The 19,917-nt window shown below is 32.8% G+C and overlaps 1 protein-coding gene across 5 annotated transcripts in view; it reads left to right on the top strand.

Moving 5' to 3' along the window:
• The window catches only part of TMEM161B (transmembrane protein 161B), a 63,277-nt gene that overhangs the window by 12,921 nt on the left and 30,439 nt on the right, over window positions 1-19,917 (top strand). For 3 of the 5 annotated variants that reach the window (XM_025047747.1, XM_006913205.2, XM_015590511.2), the window contains 3 exons: window positions 4,839-4,942; window positions 15,856-15,939; window positions 18,004-18,101. Coding sequence is in view for 2 of the 5 variants with exons in the window: in XM_006913205.2 (XP_006913267.1) it covers window positions 4,839-4,942; window positions 15,856-15,939; window positions 18,004-18,101 (286 nt within the window). In the remaining 3 variants the exon portion in view is untranslated. The remainder of the gene's footprint in view (window positions 1-4,838; window positions 4,943-15,855; window positions 15,940-18,003; window positions 18,102-19,917) is intronic. The other 2 variants (XM_025047748.1, XM_025047746.1) reach the window with 1 other exon arrangement.

Genomic DNA, 19,917 nt, shown 5'->3' with positions numbered 1-19,917 from the left:
CCATTCGTTCATTCATTCATCCATTCTTCAGTAAATAAAAAGTGCCCTACTATGTGCCTTGACCTGTTCTGGATGTCATTGTGTTAAAAATTTGTGATATAACAGTCAGTGAAACTCTAAAATTTTTTGTCAAGTTCGTGATAACAGCCAGCAAGATATCGAATGCATGATAGGCAGACAGCCTGTATTTGTTAATTAGATTTTTCTTTTCTTTTTTTATTTATAAATATAATTTCTGTAGTGACATAATTTGGATTTACAGTAATTGTTAACATTGTTTGCCTGAGACCCTAACTCATTTGTCACATAATATATAGCAGTTTATAGCTTTTATCATCAAAGTAAAATAGGTCGCATCCCTACTTCCTACAGTACTGGTCCTACCTTTAGTACAGGTCCTCTTCATACCTGGGCAATTCGCTTGGGCTGCTGGGGTCTCTATCCCTCATCCATTCTTTACACGATATCCAGAGAGATTCTTCTCGAATACTAATCTGATCATATCACTTTTTATAGGTGTCATATTACCTTCAGGTTAGATTGTAAACCCATTAATTTTGCCCTTTAGTATCTGGTTCAAAACTACTGTCATCCCCTTTGAAGCAGATGTCAGTGAGAGCTAGTTTAATGAAACAAAGCTAAATGCCATGTCCTCTGAAGACAGTATTCCAAGTTAGAATTTTAAAATTGCAGCCTATATATATATAAGTTTTGGGAATTTTGTCTTCAGTATTGACAAGCAAGATAAAATATTGTTGTTTGATATATTTTATTTCTTGGAGAATTGTTTAATTTTTCTTGATAAGAATTTTTTTTTAAACTACCTAGGAATGAGTACTGACAGAAATTGAAATGATCATTCTTCTAGAGACTAAAGGCAAATAACTTTTTCTTGCTCTTCATGGCCTTGGGTTAATAGATGTGGGGAAGGTTGAAGCCTAAGTTCTCCCAGCATTTCACCCTTCTTGGATCCTTATGAGCTATTCCATAAATGAATTTCTCTAGTTTCTTTATGAAGAAAATCAGGGTCTAGTGGCAATGAGTCCAAAATGAAACCATCTCTGTTATCAGTAAAAGCGTTAATAAAACCATTAAAGCTACTTGAATTGATGGCCGATATGGTTGTGTGTGTGAGACTTCAGCCAGGATGGGCTTTGTAGCTTCACTGCATCTCTGACTAGTGTAACAGTTCTCTTTCATGAAATTTATGTTTATTTATGGTTCTATTTATTTAAGCATTCTCTTTTAATTAAAAATAAAGAAAAATATTTAGAAAATTTGACAAACATTTCAAAAGTTCTGCTTCTGTGTAAACTTGTCATACATAGATGTTAAGTGGGGCAGTGAAGTTAGGTTATTAAAAATTTGTTTTTAAATTTCAGATAGTTGTGTCTCTTAGTTAATAATTTGATGTTTTAAAATGTTAATGTGTGGCATGTTCACTATAATTGTCAGTTGCATAGTAATGTCTCAAAAGTTGATCTAAGTTTAGTATTGATGTATTAAATTGATAATATGATTGCCAATTCGAAAATATGTTCCAGGGAGTCTTTACTATATCAGTATGAAAAGGAATAACTTTGGTGAAATATTTTCCACATAATTTAAAAATTACCTCTCTAAAAGATTAGGTAGATTCCTTGATTGGGAGAGCAGTGACATTTTCTTTCAATAGCACATATGTAGATAGTCCCCTAACAGAAGATACATTCTAGAAAAAGATTTATTGGCTTCTATTAGAAAATTGAAAGAAGGCTTCTGTTATATAATAATATGTTTAACACAGTACATAGATGAGATTTTGAGAAAGTATTTCATCTTTATTTAAAAAGATAAAAATGGCATAGTAAAGGAATAGAGTGAAGTTATACTTCTGCATTGAACATTTTTTAGTCAAACATTAACTACAACACTGATAATTTGCCAGCTATGCTATGGTGTTTGCCTTTCTCAGCATTGGTCTTTTTAATTCTTCCTCTGCCTCCATTTTTTAATTCTGCAACAATATCTTTATAACCTTTTCTCTTCTGAAACCAGAGATACCACTGTAATTTAAACCCTTCTCGTTTCTGGTTTGGATTATTGCAGAAACCTAGTTGACATTCCTAATTCTAGTCAATACAGTTTACTGGTTTTTGTTTTGCTTTCATTTGGTTTACATCTTCTGTAGTGGGTCTACCGACACTCTCATTAGACATTGATTTGGGATAAGGGGAGACTTTGGCAGGATCCCTCTCTTTCTCAGTTTCTTACATTCCGTCATATATATCTTCCAGATTAGTCTTCATGAAACGCCATTTAATACCTGGAGCATTTATTAGATGTGACTAGGGTATGATTTGTGCTATTATTAGAATTTACACTCTAATAAATTATTATATATGTTTGTGAGAGATTGTACTAGATGACCTTGATTCTATGATACTGTCACTTCTTTCAAAGCTAGATTGAGGTTCACTTTGTCTACAGAACTTTCCCTGACTAAAAAATTATCTTTTGCTTTTTAGTCTGTAATCTCAAATAGACCAACTTTCTGACATACTTGCTAATACATTTCTTGGCCTTGTTCTGCCTGAAAGAATTCTTTGTAAATGGCATTCATTGTATGGAGATTGCAGAACTTCTATCACAAACTACACAGAAAATGGGATAGTAAATTCAAGTGATAGGAAATGTGAAAGAAAAAAGGTAAAGGTAACCTTTGATGTTAGGGGAATATAAAAGTGTCTGAGCCTTAACCCAACTGGTAGAATTTAAGGTATTAAAATATCCGCAGTAAAACCACAGTTGAGATAGATTTCAAACACATTTGAAAAACAGTCCTGTCTAAGAGCCTTTTTTACTCACTTTTTTTTTTGACAACTGTCTGTACATACTTATTCCTCTTTTTTAATTAGGCATTTGGATTTTTGCTAATTGATTTATGAGAACTCTCTATATACAATCTAATAAGTAAAATGTCTCTTTATGATGTGAGTTACAAATGCTTTTTCCTATTTAGTCTTTTGACATTGTATTGTTTCCCTATGTAGAAATCTGATTTTTTTTTTAATTAATAATTTTATTTTTTAGAGCAGTTTTAGGTTCACGGCAAAATAAATCAGAAAGTATAAGGAGTTCTTGTAAAACCCTGTCCTCACGTGAGCAAAACCTCCCCCACTATGGACATCCCACACACACCACAGTAGTACATGTATTACAATGATGAACAACAAATCGAACAGTTTGTTAAAATCAATGAAATTTGATTTTTTTCAATTTACTCTTTTAGTTTTTTTTTTCTCATAGGCTGATATTTTTTGAGAGGCCTTCATTCTTGACATTAAAAACAAATGTTATCCTATAATGATAGTGATAACAATGACAATAACAACAAATAGTATTAACTCATTGACTTCTTACTCTATACCAGGCACAATTTCTTAACCATACCTTAATTAGGTAGGTTAAATTATTAGCTTCATTTTATAGAAGAGAAAATAGAGGTACAGGATGTTTAAATTATCTGTTAAAGTTACACAGCAAATAGATGGTAGATTATTTTCCAAGTAGTTTGGGTAGAATCCATGTTCTTAAACCATATGCTATAGTGCTTCATTTTAAACATTTTATATTTTTTATGTACTTGTTTGGTATATGACGTTTGAGGTAGGAATTCAACCTTATTTTTGGACTGCTTGGATAGAGGGAGAGCCACCAAAGAGGAATATAAAGAATCGATCATCATAGTGGGAATATAGCAATGGATGTGGTAGACCTTGTGGGAGACTGCTGAGATTTAAGATAAGGAAATATAATTTGGCAAGATGAAGTTATTTTGCTGGTAGGTGTTTAAATGGAATGAGCTGAAGGCAGAAGTCAGGTGGGAACTGCGTTGAGACTATGAGAAAATAGAAGCAGTGAAAACAAGTCTTTTGAAAAGTGGCCGTTAATATGAGGAGGGAGGAGAGCTGTAGGGTAAGGGAAAATTATTGTTATTTTTTAGAAAGATGAAAGAGACTTATAGATGTTACAATGCTGATTGGAAGGATTCAATTAGAGAAGAGATTAAAGAAGATATGGGAAGAAAGCTTTTCTGTTATGGAGGTTCCTGAAAATCAAAGAGGGGAGGAACTCTAAAGCACAAATGTAGGGATTTGCTTTGTATAGAAATGCTGTATTTCTAGAGAATATGTAAAAAGACTAGTGTAGATACAAGTGATTGTGAGCTCATTGGTGTCAAGTGATAGTTCCCCAATGATGGTGCATATTTTCTCTGTAAAGAGTGTCATCTACTGAGTGGAGAGTTTGAGGGAGAAGGGAGGAGGAGGTTTGAATTTTAGCTGTTATGGCAAAGAAGGGAGGGATTGATGAGAAAAAACTAAGGGGATTTTGGAACATTGTTGAAGGCCCACCCATTGGAAGTTGGTAACAGCATGAGTTAAAATTTCTTTTCTAGTGACTTTCAGGCCATCACAGTTCTGCCATCACACTTAATATAATTAATACTCTTTAATCATTCACTACCACCCTAGAATTAAAAAATAGGCATACTGCTTTTAAAGCTTGCCAAGTTAGTGTTTTATGTATGTTGAATAGAGTAAATTTGGAGAAGGCTGAAAAAAATCACTACTTTCACTTCATTATGATACTCTTAAATGATAGAAGGCATTTCTTGGGAGTAGATTTTGAATGTGTATGCTAATTCATTTAACTTGTTCACATGGATGTTACCCTTGGGTAACTTGTAGAAGGGATTATAAAATGAGATTGCATGTTTTAAGTTTAAACCTATGTGGTCTGCAATGCCTAAATTCATTCGTTGTTAAACTTGTTGGTTTCTTTTTTTTTTTACACAGGGTGTGATAGGTATACAGTTGGTCGTTACAATGGTGATGGCCAGTGTCATGCAGAAAATTATACCTCACTATTCTCTTGCTCAATGGCTACTCTGTAATGGCAGGTAAGTCAAGGATAGTCTGATTGTGACTGGCACTTTCAAATCTCTGTTTAGTTTACCAGGCTGGTTAACTTCATAGAGAGTTAAGCACTAATTCCTGTTTTCTAAAAATATGACAGAAGAATGCTATAAGAAATATCTAGCTTCCTTATTATTCTTGAGATATTAGTAGTTTTCTTTCTTTCTTTCTTTTTTTTTTTTTTTATCTATTTAGCACAAAGATAATAGGATCATGCCCGAGAATTCTGTACACCCCCTTCTCTGTCCTCTTTTGTCCATGGCCACTGAAAATAGCACATAACTTTTCTATTACCTTTTTAAAAAGTTGGTCAAAAAGAGGATGAGATTATAAATTATAAATTGAATAGCTTAACTATTTTCACCATTGTTGGAAAAAAATGACTCAAAGAATGTGTGCTATTATTGGTGACTTGGTTTAGAGTTTATTATGAGTTAAGGGGTTCTTTGTTTTAATGCAAATAATTTTAAACTTTAATTTAGTAAGTAGGGGGTAGAGTTATTTTGTAGGATTTTACTTTTGTCTACTGCACTATAGCTTACTACTATCCCAACCCCTTCATAAAGGAGGTAAGTTATCTTGCTGAAATTTGTACAGTAAAAAAATAAAAGTAAAGAAAAATGTAGGAGACATAATAAGACAAAAGCAGGAAAACTCTGCACACAGAAATACATGCCAAAATCCTGTGTAATTATAAAAGGTAAGTTGTAGATTTGGTGCCATGATTATAGTTTTATTCCAGTTATTCATCTTCAATAAATAATAAAATTCTGTTATTGATTTGTATGTCTCTTTTGTTTAGATTTTTTGAAGTTAGAAAACAATCGATAGCTCTTAACTTCCTATTGATTTCATATACTACAATAATAAACTTTTAGTTAAGGGCCATTCTATCCACAAAGCTTAAATTTCCTCCATAAAACTTATTTTCTAGTTTTAATTATTTATATTCTTCTTCTGTATGCTTTATATTTTTTCCATATCAGTGTTTAAATATAGAAATATACTATTTAGACTGCTTAAAATTTTTTTCTGATCATTGATATTTGTGTATGTAATGTGTGAGAAAACAGCTGTTTGAAAATGTATATTTTATTAGCAAAATAATGACTAAAGTTATAGTAAAGTTGAAAGCCTCTGACAGAGCTATTTATAGGTGAAAAATCAATTATCTATAACTAGTTTTCAACTATATAGGATCATGTCCTATATAAACTTGTTTTACATGTTTTTCAAAAATCCTTTTCCATAGATCATGAAAGGATAAATATCAGCTGGGCAAATTGTCATTAATTCTAAATAGATGGAATCTGAATTAATGAACTAGATAAAAATACACTAAAGAAGCTTATTTTCTTTTGAGAATTGTACATTTGTGTACTCTGTTTATAAGAAGTTTCCAGTGTGACTTCTAGATCTCTTTTGACTTGTAAAGATCTTGATAGTCTTATCCCATTTGTCTATCTATAGGCAGTTTCCATTTTCTTAACATAACTTGCTTTCCATTTGTTTCTATAAAACATTCACAGCTAAAAACTAAAACTTCAGAGATTGAAAACCTGATTCTCTTTTTATTAATATTCAGATAATGTATTTAAAATTTTCACGTTTTTGACAAATATGTTTCATAAATGTACATACAACTAATTCGAGGGGGAGCCCAACCTTTAAAAATAAACATGAAATTTATATTTTTTGATATTCTTGATTTGCTTTTGTAAACAGATTAAATTTAGTGTTAATGTTCTCTTGAATTCCAAATCAGGATCCAAGGGTACTATTTTCTAGTACTCTACTGCTATAGTTATATTTCTTCCCCCATTTTGTTTTGTTTTGTTTTGTGTTTTTTAGATTATCTACCTTTCTTTAATGTTAATCCTGAAATTTTTAGACCATAAAGCCACATTCCTAACTCTATTGAATATGATCATTGATTTTACTCTTTTGGGATAATTATTATTTTACCAACCATTTTGTAATATGAAATGAAACTTTTAATGTTGAGAAAATCTAAAAAAAAAAATCTATATAAATTGCTCATGTAAACATTTATTGATTAGAAATGACAGTTTGCACTTTAAACCATAATGATGCTGCTGAGATGAAGAAAGAAAAATCTGAAGGCATTCTTTCATCTATAAAATGCTTAAAGTAATTTAAGATTTGGAGCTCATGAGGACTTTTTAAATTTTTAATAGCGTAAGCTGGCTTGAAAGTGACCATATTGAATAGAACTATTCAAGTGAATAGGTGTAGATACCATGATAGGTTAATAATCATGACTCTGGGAGAAGAAACATTTTTTTAGTTTCTGTATTATTTTCTTAATATTTATTCCACTAGTATCATATCTTCAAATTGTGAATAAGTATTAATATTTTTCTTAAAAGTTATGGCTTCTCTTTTTGTACCATATAAATTAATTTCTGTCCATAGTTCTCATCAACCTCTCTGTCTCTTTTGGGAATAGAGGGTTTGAAGTGGTAACTGATTCTGTTATATTGACTTAGAGTAAGCCTGCCATTTTTCTGAAGAGATAAATACCTTGAAGGAGTAAGCAATTTTTAAATTATAAATTAGCAGCCTGGTGATTTTTCATTATAAAAAAGTTGACTCATTTTCTGGCCCTTGTTAAATAACATTTATATACTGCCATTAGTATTGTAGCTCTATTTTTTTTTTTTAACAGTATAGTCTTTAGCCTGGTTTAATACTACCTTTACAATGTTATAAAACTTCATCCTGATAGGGTTTTTATTTCTGCTATCTCATTTGGATCTGTATACGCTGAGCTAAGTAGGAGAGGAGATGCATTGGGGTATGTTATGACAGAAATCTCCGTGTCTGACTTTAATAAAAGTTCTCATTAAGTTTCTTCAGACTGGATTGAGGGTCAAATGGAATCAGAGAGGGATTGGGCAGCTCTGCAGGTAGATCCTTCACAAAATGGTGTTTCAAGGATTCAACTATCCTTCAAGTGGTGACTTAGGGATTCTAGGCTTCTTTCGCCTAGTGGCTCCTCTGTTCATTCTTCTACCTTGGAGTTCTCTGTGAACTTGGCTAGTAAACAGGGGGAGGGGATGCGGCGCTGCAGATCTATCAGGAGATTCTAGGCGCCAAGCTTAGAAGTGGATGTATCATTTCTACCCACATAAAGGCTAGTGCCCTGTGACTAGTTCAGGCTACCGTGCAAGGGAGACTGGGACATGTAGTTTCATTTTACCTAGGAAGTAAAAGCAGGATTGATAAGTGTCTAAGTGATATTGTCTCTATTTTTACAAATGAGAGAACAAGTTGTAACTTTAGTCATGTTCACATACTGAAAAATGAAACAGATCTAGGCCTCTTACCCTGGAAGTCTAGTTGATTTTTGGCTGCTCATCCACTCCAGACCATGTCCTAAAACTGACATACTTGAACAGAGTTTTGAATTTGGTGGAGGCAAACTTTTCTACAACCACTCTGACTTCTTGGCAGTTTCCAGAGTAATTTATTTAAGATTTTCTTTTCTCTACCTTTTTTCCCCCCTAGCTATACTTACTAGTCTTTTAGGAGATGCCCTTCAGGATATAAATAGTATATGGTTTCTTTTTACTTACTGTATTTTAATGGCTTCTCTATGACTGATAGCCACCTTTTATTCTAAATTAAAGTAAAAGGCACATCAACATTGATCTTGATTACCAGAAGCATGCTAAGTATGAAGTAGAGTTTTAAGAAATACCATTTACTGTTCAAATTATAACTCTCGCCTCACCACTTGAGATTAAATTTATTCTGCATTACAAAGTATATTTCGTATTTCTTTCTCCCAGTTCTTTTAATAGAAAAATATTTGTTTTCTAGAAAATATTACTAGTTATCCTTTTTTTTACATGCCTTTTTATCAGATTTTGTTGAAGGAGAATTCCTGCTTTAATAAGAGCTTAAGTAGCAAGAACTCATCTGTCCATAACTGGTGAGTTCAGCTGTGAAGAGTCTACTTCTCTTGGGTTGCCTTATTTCTTCTTCCATCCCCCAAAGAGAAGAAAAGTGGGAAGTTGGTGTTTCTGTACTTTTTTTGTGTGTACTGCTTTCCCTAACAAACACTTGTTTCAACAGTTGCTCAGATCGCCTAAAGTTAGTTCTTTATCATGTCCAGCATATCACTGATTTGTAGCCAAAGTATTCTCTACTTTCTATTGTAATTAAAGTTCCTTTTTGTTTTGAAGTTTGCTTGGCCCCTCTTTTCATGGAGAGGTAAGTGATAGGTTACATTCTTTGTACATTTGAATAGTGGGGTTTGCATGAGAAGTAGGATTTTGCTTTTTCTCCGTAATAGCTTCCTTGCTGAACCTGCTTTCTATTTTCCTGATTGTTCAGCTCAAACCTTACCCATTTTTCTCTACCCCTTTGCCTCCCTAGACTCTCACTTTGGTCTGCTAATTCCCTTCATATGTCCCTCATTGAAAATATGTTATGGTCAGATTTATTCTGATTTTGCCTCTTCTAATATTGGGTACAGAAGGTGTAACAGCACCTTCATATTCAATTGTTCTAATTCTTTTTGCCTATTCTCATTTGCATGTTGCCTGTTTCATGAATCTGCAAGTTTCTTTTAGTGAGAGAACCATACTATTCAAATGCACAGTAGGTGGGACCTATGATCTAAGGGAAAGATTTAAACCTTCAGCTACTACCCTTATGGAATGCCTGAGTCCTCGCTGTCCTTGCGTTAGCTGTTTTAACTTCCAGTTTCAGAATGTCATGATATTCTCTTAAAATTTTCAGTAATTAACAGAAGCCTGTATATGTATAACAGACAGTATTTTAGCTACTTGTACTGAAAGATTTTCAAGTTTTAAGTGGTATTTGTTTTCTATTAAGTTTTTTTTCTTTTTACTTGTCAGAATTATAGAGATTTAGAATGGAGACTAAAGCTATCTTTAGTGACCTATGTTTTATATTCTGAAATAGAGTTTTATATTATTGTTTATGTATTAAAACTTTTTAGCTTGCTCTCAGTACTGAGTTTTTCTGTATTTGTTCATATTCATATTTCCATTTTAAACTTCTGAAATGTTTTCTTCTGACAACTTTTAAAGTGATTTGCTTTAAATGAAACTGCTGCTTAAATTTTTTAACAGTTTGGGTCAATACATTCTATATTTTCTGATACATAGTTTTTTCAGTGCTATTATATAAGAGGTTTATACAAGAAAGTCATTGAAAAATTATTTCAGTTATTTTATGGTGTATAACACTAGGTTGGCTTTATTACCTGAGATACTACTGACAATCTGAACATAAGTGAAAAAAGCCACTGAATAACCAAGGTAAATGTCATAAAATACACTGAAATCAATACACTTAAATGTAAGAGGTTCAGTTTTTTAGTGACATCCCATTAATACTTACTCTTTATTTACTTATTTGTTTTTCCTATTACAAAAACAATACATATCTATGATGTAGAAAACAATGGCAAATTGAGAAAAAGGAAAAATAAGAGGTAATGGACTGTATTCTCATCAGTGAAAGATAATCAGTGCGTAAATTTCATTGTATTTCCTTCTAATCTTTTCTATTCATATTTTTCCTCATGGTTGTGATTATATTGTATGTGCAATTTTACATTATGTTCCTTTTGCTTAAACACATTAACATAAAGCATTTTTCTCTAATTGTATTTTGGTAACCATTATGAACTGCTACACAGAATCTAAAGGTAAACTTTTGTATCTGTCTTCCAAGCTCATATTAGGCATAATGCAACAGTTACAGGCAGATTGAAATCATTTTTCTGAATTAGACATATTAACTAAAAGTATAAAAGACTAAAAATTGAGACCAGAACTTAAAGTATGTAGAAGATGGGAACCATGTCGTATGGGATCAAACTGTATACAAAGTACTAAACTATTGAAAAAAAAACTGTGCAACTGTTTTTTTTTTTAAGTTTATGTATTTTAATTTTAACCTGTGAAGGAATTATCCTTTTTAGTCAGGGCCCACTTCCTGCCCTTGTGCTCTGTACCCAGTTCCCTCTAACCACTCAGACTTCGCTTCTTTGGCCATTTCTTCTCTTATGTATTATTATTTGCTTCATTTCTGTTGGATTATTCCTGTCAGCACATACATTCTTTTGAAAAGGCTCTTGCATTGAAGGTAACAACAAAAAGAAAAGTCATAACCCCAGTTGTCTCTCTTCCTCCATTAAAAAAAAAAAAAAAGCCCCTCTCATATTCATTCCTTAGTTTTTGACTTATTTCCCTGTTTTCTTTTATAGCCAAATTTGTTACATGCATTGTTTCATAAATGGCTTCCTTACTTCCTTATTAACTATTTAGCTTTCTACCATTTTCTTCTCAGGAGATCTTATTAATTCTTATAGATTTAAATACCACAATTATGTAATGACCTCAAGTTACCTCTGAGTTGTAGATTCTAACATATAGTTGCCTCTTGATATTTTCACTTAATGTCTTATAGGTACTTAAAAACTCAGCATGTTTAAATTCTTGATTTCTTCCGTCTCTACTCTCTCGGAAAATGTACCATCTTCTTCAGATTGGAAATGTAGGCGTCATCCCCAATTCCTTACTTTTTTTCACTCCCTACCTTTAAGTCCATCAGCAAGACCTGTTGATCAATGATCTCCCTGCTGGTCTTGCCTCCCTTTAATTCACAGAGCAGCAAAAGAAATCTTTAAATGTAACGCATGTTCTTTCTCTTGTTTTAAGACAATTACTTTAGCACAAAATCTAAACTCCATACTATCACCCAGGAGATTTTGTATAATCTCTTCTTATCTCTTCAGCCTCCCTCATATATTTCTTTTTGCACATGGTGCTACTGCCTCTTTGGCCTTTTGGTCACTGCAGTGGTCTATGTTCTTTCATGCTTTTGTGCTTTTGGACATGGTGTTCTCCACGTGGAACACTCTTCCCCACTGTTCTTCTCATCCTTTAGATTGCTGAGTAAATGTCATTTCAAAGAGTTTTTCCTAACCTAATACCTAAAGCTTATGTCTCTCATTCATACCACTTTTTTGGTTCTTTTGCACGGTATCCAATTTATGATTTTTTATCGTATTTTTACAGGTTAAATTCTGCCCCAACTGAAATGTAAGCATCAAGAGAGCAGGGACATAGGCTTTTTTTGTGTGTGATTCTATCTCTCCATTACCTAGCAGAGTTCTTCACTATTGTGGGCTCCATAAATGATGGATGGACAGATGAGTAACAGATTAGAATTGGCCCTAAAATCACCCAGCATCTTTGAATTCCAACTTTGAATAAATAACTAGTAATGAAGATGACCTGAGTTGTCTGATAAGAAGTGTAATAATAAATGAAATCTACTTCAGAAAAATAGGTCCACTAAATAAGATTAACAAGTGCAAGTACATTTGAAAAGAAAATGCCTCCTAGAAAATGTAAGGGTCTTAAATATTTTATTATTATAGGGCTTTAAAGGTAAAGCCATGTATGTTTCTTATGCTGAGAGTTCTTTTCACTGATTACTTAGTATTTCTCAAAGCTAAACTAATTTTAGTCTTTATAAAATAAGTTATGGCTTAAGTGTTCTTCTAAATGTTAGGTACTCAATACCCATCATTTGTGGATTCTGTATTTGTTATTTGCCCTCTTGCTAATGTTTACTTATAAAATTTATTAAAGTACCACAAAATCCATACTTGCGCTTTTGAGGTTGTTCGTAGAGGTGGTTCATAGATGTATGCAGAGTGGTGAAAAATTTGAATGGCCCTATACCCATTTTCCCAGCTGAGACTTTATTGTTTCACCTCTAATATTGTAAACAGGTGTCCTTTGTATTGTCTGTTTAGTGCCACGTTTTTCATAGTTTTGTTTTTAGTTGGTGACTTCACTATTTAAAATGGCCCCCAAGCATAGTGCTGAAGTGCTGTCTGGTGTTCCTAAATGCAAGAAGGCTACAAATATTCACAGAACCCAGGAAAATATAATACTTCTGATTACAATTATTAGATAAGCTTTGTTCAGGCATATATTACAGTGCTTTTCACCTTCAATTTAATAATCAACAATATATATTAAATAAGGCATTTTTAAACAGAAACACACATAAAACAAGGTTATATATTGATCGGTAACGAAAATGTGACCAGAGGCTCACAGGAACCTAATCTTGTATTCCTCTAGGAGGAATGAATGGCTTAGTGTTTGCTGCGACTTTATAGAACGTAACTACCTGAATAATGAGAATTGTCTGTCAGTTAAGATTCTGGACTGCAGTAGAAATTTCAGGAGGTGCCTCCTCACCCATGTTAATTACAGTTGAGGGACTTTTTGGTTAGGATATACATTTGATTGTAAAACCCGTAAACTAAGAGGAGAACTGAATTCATTTTGGTCCAGTGATCCGTTTTCAGTACTTAGTATATACCAGGACCTGTACTAGGTAAAAAATACAAAATCAAGTGAGTCATAAAATCTTTACTTTCAGTTAGGGGAATATTCCATTTTAACTCGTCTAATACCGATTGTAATTAAAATTTGACACTATCTGGAGTTAGCACCTCACAGGTTAAAAACAAAGTCCCCCGTAAGACTGCCCAGGCTTCAGAGGCCAGCTGCAGTTCTTGGAATCCCTAGGTCACCCATATTTCTGACAACTGGCTACTGGCTACAAATTAGGGTGTTTTCACAACCCCCTCGGATTCAGTAGTCCGCTAAAATGACTAGAGCTCAGTAAAGTGCAATACTTAATAATTACAGCTTTATGATAAAGATCGCACATAGGATGAGGCTTGGAAAGGAGCAGAGTTTTCATTTTCTTTGTGGAGTTAGGGCATGTCACTCTCCAGGCACATAAGTGTGTTGACCCACCAGTAAGTTCCTCTGAGCTTTGGAGTCCAGAGAATTTATGGAATTTTATTAGGTAGGCATGATTGGTCACGTGGGTATCATTGGCTAAATGATTAAACCTAATCCCCAGACACCTCTCCTTCCTGGAGGTCAGGTGGCTGAAAGTTCCAACTTTGATCACATGGTTGATATTTCTGGTGACTAGCTTTCATCTTAAAGCTGTCCTGAGGCACAAATTCTCTCATTAGCATAACAAAGACACCTCCTATGGCTTAGGACATTCCAAGGGCTTTTAAGGCAGTGTTCCAAGGGCTTTTAAGGCAGTGTTCCAAGAGCTGGGGACAGTGACCAGATATATTCTTTATTATGTCACAGGGAGACTGCCTTATGAACAGTAAATGGTAAATGTTGAGTTTGCCGGATGGGGGCATAGGTGTTAACAAGCGAAGAGAAGAATGTATACCAAACGCTAAGGGATGAAACAAAATAAAATGCCACTTAGTCTAGTAGAATGTCATGTCCAAAGGGGAATTGTTGAAGGTGAGTTTGGTGAAGTAGATAGTAGTCAGATCGTGAAACAGGTGGTCACAAACCCTATACACATTTGGGCTTTTTAATATGTATTTTAACTTTAATGGAAATTTTCAAACATATACAAAGTAGACAGAATAATAATAATGAATATGTAGTGAATACAATGAGCTCTTACATACTTATCATAATAGCTAGTGATTGATTTGCTTAATCTATGTTCCTTTGCATCTCTCCCCCCCAAATATTCTTAGATATTTCAAGTATATCTTTAAAATACTTGAGCTTTAAAAAAAATTACTATAATCTCATTATTACAGCAAAAAAGTTTGAACAGTAATTTCTTAACATCAAATCTCCAGTCATTACTCAAATTGCCAGTTCTTTGGTGTTTTTAAATACAGCAAATCAGTTGCTAACATTTTTTTTTTAATTGGGATATTTCACTTTAAAAATCTGGATTTTTCTTAATTGATAAATTGGAAGGCCTGGCAATACTAGGTTTATGTTTCTCTTTTGTGACAACAAGACCTTGGTCAAAGTCCTTGCCTAACTTGCCTAGTTGCCTCACTCACTGCTTTACCCTGTGAGGAATTTTGGAAAGGTTTTAAACAGGTATGTATCTTGATAATATTTGCATTATGGAAAAATAACTAAATGTAGGAGAGTGTCTAGGGGGAAAGCAAGGAGACCAGTTAGAATCTTGTCATACAGCTAGAGGGGAAGATACACTGAATGAAGGTCTGTGCTAAGGTCCTTCCAGGGGAGCAGGCAAGTTTAGAATTTTAAGAATTAACAGAATTAATGGAAACATGGAGAGGGCACATTGAAGATAAAACTTCAATCTCAAATTTAGGTGGCTGCTAGATAGGAAATTCAGGTGAGACAGGAAAGTAAAACTGAGCATATGGATGCTTGAAAGGAAATAATTGATTTGTTTGGATGTTTTGACTGAGTGGCAGAGATGAATATACTCAGTTGTTGGAACCCTGACAAGGGTTAGATGTAGCTAAGAGTAAAGGATTTGTTAAATAGAACAATTTACTCTAATTCTTACACACATAAAGTTTGAGAATTCTTCAACTAAATTAAAGGAGAGAAAGAAAGGAAAGTGAAGCAAAGACTAATATTTTTGACGATATTCAAAAGGCTCTCTTTTTAAGACATATCAGTTCCTTTTGTGTAAACGAAGGGATGGGTAGAGAATTTTAATGTGCTCCTGCCTGCTTGTCTTAGGGTTTACCCCATTTCCTTTTAATAGTAAGCCTATATCTTCTTAATATGTATTAACATTGTTGGTTGTGAGAATTACCTACAGACAGCATTTCAGGGTCTGACATCTCGTAAGTGCTTGGTGTTTGATGGATTTGAATCTGAATTCTTTTAAGGCTTAAGCAATATATGTTTCAGATTAGGGTTTTCACCTGATACTTTCCAGCAGTGTCTTCATAAATAAGAAACTCAATAGCTACTTGTAGAATAAATGAATTATTCTGATGTTTTAATTGCTTTATTTAAAAGGATTCCTTTTTTCTTAGTTTAAGATGGTATCAACATCCTACAGAAGAAGAATTAAGAATTCTTGCAGGAAAGCAGCAAAAAGGGAAAAGCAAAAAAGATAGGTAAGTTATATTGTTGAGCTTGTAAAGTGTTAAATATTTGACGCAATTTATTTAAATACATTTTGTATTTTAAAGGAATATTTACCAATTATGCTATAAACAGTTGATAAATTTGAGATCAAAACCTGTGATCTGAAATAATATTTAATCACCCTTTAAAAAACTTCATGCACAAAAGTAATTATTTTACTTAAGAATGGTCAGTTTTATTCTTTGTGTTTAAATAATGAAAACAAATAGCCATCATATTAAAATTTTGGTGGGGGGCTGATGGGGCAAGACCCATAACCCATGTCTTTACTCTATAAAGTCATTTAAAAATATCAGTTGGTTTGGATTCTTTTCAGGTTTGGCTACCATTCAGTATTATATCAGACAAATTCACCTGCTTTTACCTGTGTTTCCTCATGTTTTAAATAAAAGGGATGGGCATTATAACTTCTTGGGTCCAATTCAGCTGCTGAATTTTATTTCAATGTTTAAAGTTTATAAAGAAAACTGTCTGAAAGCTCACTGAATGAACCACAGCAGCTTCATCTGTGAAATAGAAGGACAACATGGTAATTTTGAAAGATCACTCCAACTTTAAAATTTTATATCTCTATTTAAATTGAATTCTCAAGGAAAGTGCTTGTTAATTAGTCTCTCTGAATGAGCCTTAGTTTCCTCAGTTGGGGAGGAATTCTTAGGACCTGAAACTATTATTCTAATATGAAATGTGAGTGACAACAAATCGTCACCAAATTTTAAAAATTCTTTAAATATTAATGGTTATTTGGCATGATATTAGAAATTTGAAAAATTGTCTTTTCTGATCTCGCTACCATTTTCTTTCACTTGTAGTTACAAATAAACCTTGAAGCTCGTTGAAATATTAAGTCCAAACCCTCTTTTTCTGAATTCCAATAGTTATGTCCTTTAATTAAATATTCCTGTTTAATATTGTAATTTCGAAAACACTTTAAAACACAGTTTTATTTAATCCATGCAACATCCTTCTGTATTAGCTGTTAATTTATATTTTACTCATGAATGAAGTTGTTGATAAAAGATATTAAATGAACTGTGCAAGTTCAGGTAACTGCTAAGAGTCAAGATTTTAATCCAAGTTAGTTTTTAGTTTCTATGTTTCTTTTTAACTATTCCACCTCTGCCTAGTCATAGCTACCATGTTCAAGATTTGTAAAATTTAGCTATGTAATGTAGTATTTATTTTACATACATTTGAATTCTTATATATCTGTAGTCAGTAATTCTGTTATTTTTACAGTAATTTTTATATGTTGATAATGCTTGACATTTATGAAAAGATGCACTAAATGACACTGTTTCTAGTAGCAATAATTATTTGATTTGTTGACACGAATTAACATTTTTACTGAGGTTTTTCCAGTTTATATTTATTCAAGAATAAATACAGAGTTGTTTCTTGGTATCATAATTAATGTTATTGAAACTTAGTTTATTACTTTCTATATATGTTTATCTTAAAAATTAAATTTGGGAATGATGCATGTATGTGCACCTGAAGAATTCTATTTTCCTCCATCCATGATTTTTAGCAAAAGCAACTCTGAGTTAGCCTTACATGTTTTTGAATTTCTCATACACATAAATTTTAATATATTTTTTAACTGATTTGTTTATAGCTACAGGTCTGTTATGTATGTGTTGTGTACATGTATAATTTCAAAGAGAGATACATTTTGTCTCCATTTGCTTTCATTTTTGTACCTATAAGAAAAGATGTTAAGTTGTCTTTAACTGCAGGAGAGTGGGAGAAATGGGGTAAAATGCTGAGCTAGCAATTAAGATTTTGTTCTGTCACTAATGTAGGTAACTCTTTTTCTGCTAGTATGTACTTTCACATAATACTTTACATCATTTTGTAGTCGCCTTTTAAAAACTACTTTTGAGTATCTGTCCTCCTTTTTTATGAAATATTAGAAATTCTGCTTCTTTTTCACTGTGAAATTCAAAACCTCATTTGTAATTAGTTTAATACAAGCACCTGGATAACGGTGTAGGTAACTTGTTTTTTGTGCATTTGTCTCATTTTTATAGGAAATATAATGGTCACATTGAAAGTAAGCCATTAACCATTCCAAAGGATATTGACCTCCATCTAGAAACAAAGTCAGTTACAGAAGTGGATACTTTAGGTAAGGGAAATCCTGGTAAAGTGTTCTGTAAATATCTGTTTTATATTATATAGTGAAAATACACTTATTTTATCTATTGTGTCTAGGCTTTTTTTTTTTTTTTGAATACATTAAGTCCATTATATGGAATATGAACTCTCTCTCAGCTTAGAAGCTCAGAATAACTTCATTTGAATTGAATTTCTCTTTCTATTCGCCTAACTTGTAGGAAGCATTTTTCCCATTTTTCAGAAGAGACTGATTTACACAAATTCGTTACACAATTTCTCTTTATGCTGAGATCACAGTCAGTTTTCATTATATCAGATTCTAGAGATTTTGCTACTTATGCCAGTCTGTTTCTTTTGTAATGTGGCTTGCTTGCATAAATGCATTTGTACATTTGTATTGAATTACCTGTATATACAATAGTTATATTTTGTGCTTACATTTAATAGAAATGAAAGTGGTTTTAGAATAAGGAACTGGATTAGGAATCAGAAAACTTTACTCCAAGATTCACTTTTACCCATTGGATATCTGAATAAGTCATTCAGTTTTTTCTCTGTATGTCAATGCTTATAATTACATAATAACTAATTATTTTAAATTTATATGAAATTATTTGAATCCTAAAAGAGAAGGGCATCTATCTAAAGTGATATTATTTAAAACACTGGTTTTCAAAACAGTCTGTACATCAGAATCACTTCAGCAGCTCTTTAAAAAATAAAGAATCCTGTACCTACTGTTGGAAAATCAATAAATCTAAAGTGGGTTCTGCAAATTTGAATTTTTAAAAATGATTCAAGTGGTTCTGATTTTTGAGCAGATTCGAGAACTAATGGGTTTTACACAGTAAGTGAGGGGTTAAAATAACATGTTTAAAAAATATTTTGGTAGCATTATGTAAAGTGTCATGTAATTTGGCCCTTCTTTTTTTTATAAATGTATTTATTTAAACTAGTTTCAGATCTATAATGTTCATAAAATGATCCCCCCAATTGCTCCCTCCCTCCCCTGGCCTTCCACTTAGCCATCATATTAATGCTAACTGCATTCCCTCTGCCATGCTCCCCATCCCCGTGCCCAACTATCAGCTACTAATTTGTACTTCTTTAACCCTTCACCCCTTTTTCCCAGCCTCCCAGTCCCCCTCTCCAAGTTGTCCACTGTGTTTGTGAGTCTGTTTTTGATTAGTTTATTCTTTTTGTTCCTTAGATACTGCATATAAGTGAAATCATATGGTATTTATCTTTCTCTGTCTGACTTATTTTACTCAGCATAATAACCTCTGGGTCCATCCATGTCATTAGAAATGGTAGGATTTCATATTTCTTTAATGGCAAAGTAATATTCCATTATGTATATGAACATAATTTCTTTATCCAGTCGTCTGTTGATGGGAATTTAGGTCGCTTCCATATCTTGGCTATTGTAAATTGTGCTGCCATGAACATAGGAGTGCATAGATCTTTACAAATTATTGTTTTGGTTTTTTTTGGATAAATACCCAGAAGTGCAATTGCTGGATCAAAAGATATATCCATTTTTAACTTTTGGAGAAACCTCCATACTGTTTTCCATAGCGGCTTTACCAATTTGCAATCCCACCAACAATGTATGAGGGTTCCCTTTTTTCTACATCCTCGCCAACACTTGCTGTTTTTTTTTGATTTTTTGATGATAGCCATTCTAACAGGTGTGAGATGATATCTCATTGTGGTTTTAATTTGCATTTCTCTGATGATTAGCGACCTTGAGTATCTTTTCATATGTCTATTGGCCATCTGTATGTCCTCTTTGGAGATATCCTAAAACTCCGTTTTAGAAAACC

This window comes from Pteropus alecto, unplaced genomic scaffold, assembly GCF_000325575.1.
Source record: "Pteropus alecto unplaced genomic scaffold, ASM32557v1 scaffold20, whole genome shotgun sequence".
NCBI classification, from domain to species: Eukaryota; Metazoa; Chordata; class Mammalia; order Chiroptera; family Pteropodidae; genus Pteropus; species Pteropus alecto.
The sequence above is the reverse complement of the archived record's forward strand: the minus strand, read 5'-3'. Positions and strand labels throughout refer to the sequence as shown.